We start from the raw sequence: 10,753 nt of genomic DNA, 5'->3' as shown, positions 1-10,753 counted from the left end.
TTTTCTGAGGGGCATTATTTATACGGTAATATGAAACTATATGTGTGTGTAGAGAGGCAGCGAATTTTCTACACATGGTCATAGCATTTCTAAAGCAATTCTTGCACTCCAGGAGTAATTGAAAATTGGTCATCGCCTTCAGTGACAACAGGATAGAGGCTTCAAAAAACATTTTGGGAAGCCGAAGGGGATGTCCAAGATCACATTGCATTCTTGGAGTCAAACAGCATGAATCAGTATGAGAACATGCAAGCTCTGCAATGAATTAATCGCTTTATAGTAACTGTTTCACTTAACTTAGGTCTACCGTCTCAATTTTGATTATGAGAAGCATTTCTCTGTATACTCTGCTCTGTAAGGCAGCTTACTTAGACATACTAAATACAACTTTATATTAGCTAGATTGAATACCACTAGCAATGAAGACCTGGACTGAGGCCTGCATTTGCATCTCTAGGAATGCACAACAAACTAATTGATTTTAAACTGAAAAAATATAATTTGAGTCCAGTGAGATTCCAGATCGTCACTGTCTTGTCTTTCTGAGAGCCATCAGAGACTATATGTCTCTAATGAGACACATAGAGAACAGTGTGTGTCTACACCCTAATCTTAGGTACCTGAGTTTCCCAGAAACAGCATGAGTAGTCCTAATACCACATATTGACAAGTCAAAGATGGAAAGAAAAAAAAAGCCACAAGAAAAATGAAACATATTTTATTAAAAAAATATAATGGAATATAACTGTGAACAGCGTTGCAATAAATAATTTTAATCTGTGTATGACAAACGAACAAACAAACAAGCTATGCACCTTGAAAAATGTAACAAAGCAATAGCTTTAGGAAATGGGATCCAGGAGTACATTCCATAAGCATTTCTGAACTAATCACAAGAACATACATTTCATGTCCTGACAGCGAGAAGGTTCCTCTTCTGTTTCCAGGTTGAAAAAAAGGTAGTCCAAATCAAGAGCTGTTCTTTCTGAAGGTCCAAAGAGTTGCATTATCCCCAAATGGTAAATCAGAAGAGTTACAAGCAGTAACCAAGTAGTGCCAGCTATATCAAAAGGAAATTAAATCCCCAAAACAACTTTTTCAGAGAAAGGAGCTTAGTATTATCTAATAATTTCCCAATCACAGTTGTCAAGAAGGTTACAATGCCCATTTCAGACTTAGCTCTGAGTAGCCAATATTTTAAGATCTACAGTTAAGACAGAAAATGCCTTGTATGTATGGCACCTTTTCCTGTTGCACCTGTATCTTTTATGTGGATCAAAGTATTGAAAACATTCTTTACAAGCTGGAAAAAAAATCTCTACACTGAACTGAGAGCTCAGGCAGGTAAAAAAAAAATAAAAAAAGTCCAGAACATGGACTATTTAAGAATTAGCTATGAAATTCCTTATGGTCATGAACCTAAAGTGCTTTACCTTAAAGATATTTTTAAATAGGATGTGTCCTTGAAAGTGCATAAAATTGAGAAAGCAGAAATGTGGACATTTAAATAAACACTTTCATACATAGTCACATATACAGAGGCCTGAATCCAAGGGCCTTTTATGCTATGATAATTCTATTAACTTCACTGCAGTTTTCCTGAGTTACAATGGTATGGAAGAAGGTTGCAACCACAGAATAAAAACAAAATATTAGTATCTCCCTGAATACACAGAGCACAGAACAGCAGAACCATCAAACCTTCAGAAAGCTTTCCTTGCTTTCTCTAAGTCTTCTCAATCTGTATATCTGTAAAAGGAAGAATTACATAAAAAAAAATTATCAAATCACAAAATGATAAAATAACAGAACATTTCGTGGCTTTGTGACTCTTTCATAGAGTTTAGTGGAACCAAGAAAAATTCCTTCATTGTCAGAATGAAAGATCTAAAATGAAATTAATATAAAGGTCATGTAGAGGGTGAACATGGCAGGAAGTAAAGTGGTAGTTCAAACACACTGGTGGAAAGTGCTCTCCTAATAAATACAGTGATATTTCTGTGGCTTAAGTCATTCTTTCCTTCAAAATCCAATACATTTTTCAGTGCCCTATTGTCAGTATCCCTAGCAGTGTATCCTTAAGCCCTAACATTTTCGCTCATAGATCTAGACCTGCTTGACCTTGTTTAGGTGTTTGTAAAGCTTAACAAGGAGGGATGTGGAATGTAATTTAAGTGCTTTAGAAGTCAGAAAGAAGGTGAAAGAAAAACTTCAATAATTTCACTCTTTTGTTTCATACCAGAATCTACTTCAGAGGTTTCAGAGATTCAGTTACTTATTTTCTTGCTTTGCTGTGACAGAATCTCATAGCCTTATACAGCTTGAGTGCTAGTGATGGGTTAAGGTCTCCCTCCCCACCATCATCATCATCGCTCCTTTGGTTTTGCTAACACAACTCTTTTTGTAGCAAAAATATGAGCTAGATACAAGACCAATTTGTATATTTATATACCATATCTTCTTTTGCAGGGCTTTTTTATTTTTTTTAAACTAGATTAGTTATTTTTATATATCTCCCAGCAGACAAATAGTGCTGATGGTGAGTTTCTAAGAGGTAATAGGAGGCTATACTCTTGAAGACTCTGTCTGTTGAAACAAAGAACTAAATAAAGTAGCCATGAATCAAGACTCTTATGGTCATTAGACGTGATGATAACGAATGATTTATGCTGTGTGAAATTTGCCACTATTTTTAGCATTATCATTTATGCTTACATTTCAACTCTTCCTCTTCAAAAGGAGGACCTCTCCAGTCATGTGTATCCTTATCTTTTGGCAGCTCTTAAAACAAACCATAGACATACAGATAACAGTCAGCACAAATTAAACTACTCATATAGTGATAAATCTTCGTAAAAAGGTGCTGTCTCAGGCCTTCCAGGAAGCATGTGACTTAAACACAGGCCAGGGAAGAGACTAATAGCAAATATTGTGTCCATTTGGGGCAAGTATAGTTAAAAAAAGTTTTCTTAAGGAAAAAACAAAAAAACAAACAACAAAAAAACCAGCCTATATGAACTAACTTTCATAGAGTAGTATAGTTTAAAGCAGTTTCTAAATAAAACCAAACAACAAATAAAACACACACAAAAAAACACTGTAAGCCATCACAAGAGAAGGCTAAAGGATTTTAATCTCTTCTCTCCCTCTTTAAATATCAACTCTCTCCACTTTCACTTCCATTTCTAATTGTCATGGTGGTACTGGTCATATAGTGAGCTTTACTAACTAGCACCAGTATCTCAACAGGAGGAAAAAGAAGCTATTAGGGAACTTCTTTCTGTGATCCTCTCAACAGCCTCAAACGCACATTATAATACTGGAGATAACATGATCAAATCAATGTAACTAAAACTCCAGTTCAGATTCTATGCACCAGGATGTGCTGGTATCCAACATACTGAGGCGTACGTTCCAGGCAGCAGGTCCCATCCTGTCACTGACTTCCTAAATCACAGACTGTACCTGCTCCCGGAACAGGTATGCTTTTTTTTTTTCATGTTTTCCTTTCCAGAAGTTAACAGAGTATCAAAACTGACTCTTCAATTTCTAGTTGTTACTTAAACAGAAAGTAGAAAGCAAAATGACAGAATGTATTTTTGCCTATTGTTGTCACCATGACAGAAAGAATTCTCAATTACAGAATCATTTCTCAATTATTTCCACAAGAGTCACACTGAGATAGATTTATGCCATAAGTACATACTTGCTATATTCACTGATGAGTTAGCCATGCACCTTCCCTTGTCCTTACTTGTACTAGCTGAAAAACAATAAGAGAGAAAAATCAAATCAAAAGCAAAATACTCATTTTAGATCCAGTAGGGTCTTAAGCACACTGGCAGGAAGGGTACTCTTAGCATAGTGTCATCATTGGTTCTCAAAACTCTCCACTTCTACAAAGGCTTTAAGATGTACTCTTTAGTGCCTGCAGTCTGCCAGTTCTCCTTCTCGTTTCCTTTTTAGTTGCAAAGACAGAACTCCATTGACATCATACACTAACGTGACAGAAAAGTACTCGTTCAAAGGGTTTTTTCACCAAGAATTTGAACACATTGGGCAACAGAGAACAAGACGGGAGTCAAAAGGGGGGAAAAGCACATCTTCCAGGGAGGTTCTGTTCTTAAAGAATCACCTGGCTGATAATCTAGGATGGCTTGGGTTTTAAAAGAAAAACACTCTCATTAGTACTTTAGCTCAATCCATTTGTCGTTTATGACACATATATAAATGGCATAATCATGTTAATCACATATATCACGTTAATCAAATACATCATGTATATATATATTATCGTGTACACATGCACATGATAAAGAAAACTCAAGCAACCTAGGAAACTTCTGACCTTCACTGAAATCCCCACATGGGAATCTTCAGAGAAGTCAAGGATTTTGCTGTCCCTTCTTCCACTTTCATGTTCTGCTCCTGTTCCTATCATGTTCCTAGCAGTATACTCTTTACAAACACTTCTCCCAGGACATGTTTCCATAGCACCTATGCATGAGATGAGTTTGTAACGTGAATATCCACATTAAATTCTACCATGTATTTCATGGATTTTGAACATGAAGACTCGCTGTAGATGTTGTGTTTTTGTGTAATTTGCAGCCAGAAACTAGTGCTGTTTCTGACTTTCACTAGGAATGAGAGAGCTGGCAGACAGGAAAACCAGTTCAGGTGCACATCCTGAGAAAGCACATTTCTCTTAGTGTACAAAGTTTTGAGATAACATTTGAAAAGACATTGCAACTAGCTTTTGCATTAGTTCCAGCTTAATTTCATGGCAGCTACCCATTTACATCTACTACAAAATTGGGGAATTTCAAGAGAAGAACTTAGGTTACTGTCTTGTTCATTTTCATCTGGTAACATTTAACTGAATCATGTGAGTATGGTATTACAACGCTAAGAGTACTGTACCAATGCCTCTAGTACTTTTTCTCTGCATGCAGCTTGACAAGAAAAAGAAAGCTCGAAAACTATTTGGAAAGAAAAAAAAAAAAGTAGCTATAGATAAGCTAAAAAAAATAAAATCACAAATGTATTATAATTTGAGGAAGAGTTCCAGCCAAAAAAAGAATGTTCATTAAAAAACACTTTCCTTCTGATATTTTCAATGGATGTTCTGAGATCTGCATGACTTTATTGTATGTGTCATAAAGTAAAAAAGTATCACTGATTACAAAATCCTTGAATAAATCCATCGTCCCATAAGGAAGGGATGTATGTGTGTGTGTGTGTATGAAGTACTTACTTCAGGCTATGCAACACATTTCAAACTTTTTTTTTAATCTTGGTGCATAAGTGTATTATTTTCATGCTTGAATACATTAAAATTAGTTCTCCAAGTTTTTCCTCTGGCTTGTAGCAAATTAAAACAAATTACTGCCAATGCTTTCAGCACAGTCTGATGCTGAAAATATCCAATTCAAGTCAGTCAAGTGAACTGAAAAACCTCAAAACTTAACAAAGAAATGAAACAAGTGGTATCAAGCTACAGTGGGAATCTCTTGTGAAAAAAAAAAACTTTCAGACTCAAAATGTTGGACGTATCACTTCATGTGTAATGTACCATTTTAATGGTATTTTAGCCAGAATGGAGATATATCTACAGTCCATAACAGATCACTTAAAAAAAAAATGCACACAGTTCAGAGATTGCAGCAAAAAATCTTAAAAAAAAACGGAAGTGCCCTATCTGCTCTGAGCATTCATGTCCCCAGTTAAAAGGGAGGACACAGAATAGCTTCCATTTCTGGTAGGTGCAAACTCTGCTTTGGTGTTTCAATAGATTAAATACTAATCATATCGCTCTACCTCATTACCTGTAAGAAAAAGTAATGGTAATTTAAAAAAAAAAAGAAATCCATGGTAAATGGTCTGTGAGGGGCTGACAACCTCTTCCACTCTGCTAACTTAACAGCTAGCGTCTGATTAGGTCAGGTGAAGAAACAGAAATAAATTGTGGTAAAAACTGAGTGGTTTCAGGATGAAGGATCTAAGGCAGGCTTTTATTATTTCATCTCACCTCTGTGAGGATGAATCAACAGAACAGACTGATAACAACTGCAATACGCCAAAATAAATAACTTGAATACCTTTTCTTATGCAGAGAATAAATAGCACTGATCCAACAAGAGCAGTCACAACGAGAATTGCCCCAACAAAGCGTCTGCTGTCAGTCCGCAGCACATCATCAGCTGAATCTTCAGGAAAAACGAGTAGGGGAAAGACATTGCAGAATTACATAAGCTTCTCCCTTTTTCTTTCATTTTCATCCAATTACTTTCGCTATGAGCATTTTAGATTGACATGGTAACAGATTTTTAGATTGTGTCTAAGGCCTGGTGCTGATGATACACTTCAATGTATCTCGTTACCCCAATAAAGGCAAAAGAGATAGAACATATTCATATCCGTCTTTTCTTCCTGCATTCCCTATGATAGTGCCTTTCCTTCCTGTCACAAATCCTGTTTATCACCAAGGTGCAAAGTCTACATCCAGCTTAATGTCCTTCTGTCAGGACTACAGGAAACAGCTGCCAGAGAAAGAGAGTCCCTTTGTTGTGGTAAAGCTATGATGCATACAGGTGTCTTCCTCGAAGCCCGGATGCATTTCTTGTCAGAACTGAACTCACCCTCTCACCACCCTTTGAAAGGCTGACTTAGCTTTCCTACTCTGAGCTGACTGTTTCCACCCTCGTCACTCCCAAAAAACGTGTCAGCACCATCATTTTTAAGACTGCACAAGGAAGTGGACCAGGGAAATGACTGGAGTAACAGTAACTGTTAAACAGTAATATTGCTTGTGAGCTGGATCTCCAGCCTAGTTGAACCATATCATAGGTACAACGCAGAAAGGAAGAGCAAGCAAAAGCAGTAGGTGTGGTACCCAATTAAAAAGTCTAATGGGAAATTGTATTCGTCTTTGTACATCTTCCCTCAATCCACATTTTATCAGGAAAAATATTTGTGTAAAATTTGTTGAATTTAAATATGGTCACAGCAAAAGCTGTATTAATAGGAAAAGACCAGTATGTTCAAATTCACTTGGCAATTCTCATCATCAAAACAGAATGGTTTTTGAAAGGTGTATTTAATTTACATGGAAGAGTCTCATTTCTAGACTTTTTTGAAAGCTTTAAAAGCTATAAGCTTTTCAAATAATTGAACATTTTTTAACAGGTTCACATGCAATTACCATTTAGGTGAAATTCATGTAGGTCATGCAAAATTTTAACCATGGAACAACTAGATCCAACCACACAAGCATAATGAACATGTTGGTATGGTGGAAGTGTATGTTAATAGCAAAATGTAACACACAGGTATTTCTTTTTAGCCTTTTCAAAATTATACAGGAAAAAGAAATAATGGCTGATCCAACTGGGACAAAATTACATAATATCTTAAAATGCATTACCTTAAATGAAATTTAGAAAAGTTACCTGCTATGTATAAAATTGCAGATGTATTTTTTTGAAGCTCCTTATTCCAGAAGATACAACGAAAATTCTCGTGAGTCCTATTTTTGATTGTGAGTGTACTTGTCACACGATACAGCTGGTCACTTCCAGTTTCATAACTTGTATCTGCCTTATCAGTCAAATCCTCATATTCTCCATTTTGCCATATCACTTCAGCTTTTGGGTATCCTTCTGATTGACAGGTTAACTTCCATTCCTTGTCTCCTGTGCTCACCACTCCTTGGGTTATGTTTCTATAAGGAGCTAAAGAAATTAAATAAGATGATTACTAGGAGGAAGCTAAAAGAACAGCATATATAAGCAAGATACCTTTTCCTTATCTCCAAGGATAAGGCCCTTGGGCCAAGTTTCTGTGCTTGGGCCAAGTTTGGCCTTTGTAAATAATACTCCTGACAGAAAAAGTAAATATCACTATAGTGTGTCTCTATAGTAATTGAGGTACAGGGTTTATTACAGTGTTGACACTGTTCTGGAAATTGCAATAGCTTTCTGATCTTTGCTCTGTCTAAATGGCTTTTGCCACACTATATGTCTGGAAAATAAAGGACAGAACACGGATTCCACATAGATTAAAACACACGGTTATACAGCTGTGCAATGGCCATGAGGCTTCTACTTTCTCCGGAGAGCTTTCTTGAAATGCTAGTGCAGACATGCCTTCCCTCCAGGATGCCCCCAAAATCTTTCAACAGTATCATCTAGCAGTGAATGTCCTGTGGTAGAACTCACCCTGAACCTTCAGATTGATGGTCTTGTAGTCAGCTCCCCCATAGTCAATAAGACAGCGGTAAAACCCTGCATCTCTGAGTTTCACGTCCATGATCTGAAGGAGAGACTGCCCCAGCTTCAGATTCTCTTTCAACAATTTTATTCTCCCCCTGAAGTCACTGTGCTGACTTTTGAAGTCTTCCTCTCCTTTGAGAAGTACATACACATCCTTTCCAAGTTCATCTTTTTTTTCCCAGCTGACACTTAAATCTCTAAACTTTAGTTTCCCATTCACTGGAAATGTGCATTCCATGGTCACGTTGTTGCCTAGTTCCACGGTGTAGAGTGACTGGGGAGCTTCAACAGTGAATAAAGCTGAAAAACAAAATTTGAAAGAAAACTTAATTTTCCAATTATAAGCCTAATTTTGAAAGTCATGCTTTATCACACACACACACAGAGTATATATAAGTATAAATGACATTTTAAGGACTAGAAGTATCTGCCATGTTCTTAAAGTTGAACTTTTTTGCATGCACTTTCCCAAGTTTGGGACAAACAGGGTTATTTATACCTGCAGAAACCTGCTTTGTGCATAAATGCACAAAAAAGCAGTATGCGTATATTAAAAATAGTAGTATGAGTGTGCACACCCCCTCAGGTGTTGCTTTCAGAACACCACTATAGTAACAGGCAATTGTTAGTGCCTCTTACGAGAATGTTCTGTTCATATAAATGTCAATTCTTTTTACACAGGATGTTCAAAAATACGTAACAATTCCCAAGCCTCACACTGCCACAAAAGAAAATTTTGTGTAATGCAAATAGTACCTTGTCTTAATTGGTGTCTGGGCTGAAACGCTGACAGGGATTTTAACCTGCCCCATAGCAAACCATCCATATTAAGCATATGGATCTAGTTTAATGTAAAAGCATATGATGACCTTTCTATGTAAAACAGTAAGCTAAACAACCCCAAACACCAGCACCTGCAGGAAAACTGAGAGGTTAACATTTCCATGCCTACACATAGAAAAGAAAGACACTTAAATAGTTCTGCTACTTCTTACAATTCAGCTTCTTACCATTTAGGAAATGCCAGTAGAATGAAAACATACACAGAAGCAAAGGCTTTTCCATGATGCAGGTAGAACCTAAAATGATAAAATAATCGAAGAATGTAAATATCTGCTTGTTTTCTAACTTTCACTGTAAAATATACTTCACAGTCACTCCACACAAAGAACTGGACACAAGGCACTGAATTCCACTCTAGCAAAGGGATCACAAAATTGTGTGTAGGTCAGGCAGAAACCTTCCTGGATGGGTCCAGGAAGAGCAACTACGTTCATTTCCTTTAAACAAATTCCTTGCTTATGGTGAAACATGTATTTTATCACTTCCATCAATTACTAAATGATTACTCACAAATTCCTAGATGTTCCCATAAACTGTAGAAGGAAGTGTCGTTCCTGCTCGAAGAGGAGGGAGGATTTTTTCTACACACGTTCACTGGAGGAAACAGAACTCAGTTCTTCCCACCAGTTGGCCTTACTTTAATGTACTGTGAACACAACCCACTTTATGACACCTGGTTTCACAGTCCTGATCACAGGGCTTGTGAAGTTGCATATATTCTGAGGGGAATTTATGTGGTAAGTAACAACTTCATGAGCATTCACACAACAGTGCCTTTGTAAAACAGTGACCCAGTCGGCCTACAAACTCTGCTTTCTTGAATTTCTGCTGCTTTACCTCTGAGAATGCAAATTACGTCAATTTTCCATGAGATTTCTTCCCCTCTTTACTGATATGGCTTTTATACTCCTAGACAACACTTAAACTTACAAAACACTGATTAATGTCAATTTTCACGCTCACCTTCACGTGCCCACTGCACTTGCTAAGCGTGCATTTTAAGTCAGAGCAGTACTAGGATCAAACAGTGCCATCATTTTTCAAATCACTCTCAAGAAAAAATTAAACTGACTTTAACAGAAGTCTTTTGTGAGTACAGAGAACTCTAGGTTTTTATCTAAATAAAACTCGCATTTTGGATACCCAAACAGCCACAGAAATAAGGAAAGATTGCATTCAACCGTTTTCTAGTGGTGGTTTCAACATTTGCATAAGAAATTAGGCAACTGTGATAACCATCAAACTTCCTAACTCTTTAAATTCTCACTGGACTGCAAATCCTACCATTTTAACTGTTTGTCTTTCTTTGGTTTTCACCATTAAGATGATAAAAAATTAACAATATTGCCCTGAGTCATTAAGACATGTGACTTTACAGTATCTTGGATTAAGAGGATTAGCCTCAAAAGAATTTGATTCAAGCTACTCTTTTCCTCTGACCGATGCTCCCTGATGCCAACAGGACATTTGCAGAAGGCAATGCAGATGGAGCTGAGAAAGGGATCCAATCTAACACATTGGACGTTCTCCTAAAAGGAACATGAAAAAACAGAGACCCTCATGATGAAAGATTTGTTCCATTGATGAATAAATTCTTTATGTGGTTAGGTACCCAATTCATTCTTTAACCACAAATG

The 10,753-nt window shown here is 36.8% G+C and overlaps 1 protein-coding gene across 7 annotated transcripts in view; it reads right to left on the bottom strand.

The window, feature by feature from the left end:
• Positions 1-704: 704 nt before the first annotated feature.
• The window catches only part of LOC121061857 (programmed cell death 1 ligand 1-like), a 287,916-nt gene continuing 277,867 nt past the window's right edge, over positions 705-10,753 (bottom strand). For 4 of the 7 annotated variants that reach the window (XM_040541279.1, XM_040541280.1, XM_040541276.1 and 1 more), the window contains 7 exons: positions 9,284-9,352; positions 8,220-8,573; positions 7,452-7,733; positions 6,102-6,209; positions 3,707-3,763; positions 2,716-2,781; positions 705-1,749 (listed from right to left, as the gene is read on the bottom strand). In XM_040541279.1, the coding sequence (XP_040397213.1) occupies positions 1,727-1,749; positions 2,716-2,781; positions 3,707-3,763; positions 6,102-6,209; positions 7,452-7,733; positions 8,220-8,573; positions 9,284-9,338 (945 nt within the window). In that variant the 5' untranslated portion in view covers positions 9,339-9,352 and the 3' untranslated portion in view covers positions 705-1,726. Of the gene's footprint in view, positions 1,750-2,715; positions 2,782-3,706; positions 3,764-6,101; positions 6,210-7,451; positions 7,734-8,219; positions 8,574-9,283; positions 9,356-9,626; positions 9,720-10,753 lie in introns of those variants that run through there. The other 3 variants (XM_040541278.1, XM_040541277.1, XM_040541282.1) reach the window with 2 other exon arrangements.

This window comes from Cygnus olor, chromosome Z (genome assembly GCF_009769625.2).
Source record: "Cygnus olor isolate bCygOlo1 chromosome Z, bCygOlo1.pri.v2, whole genome shotgun sequence".
NCBI lineage: Eukaryota > Metazoa > Chordata > Aves > Anseriformes > Anatidae > Cygnus > Cygnus olor.
Note: the sequence above shows the minus strand (reverse complement) of the source record. Positions and strands in the feature narration are given on the sequence as shown.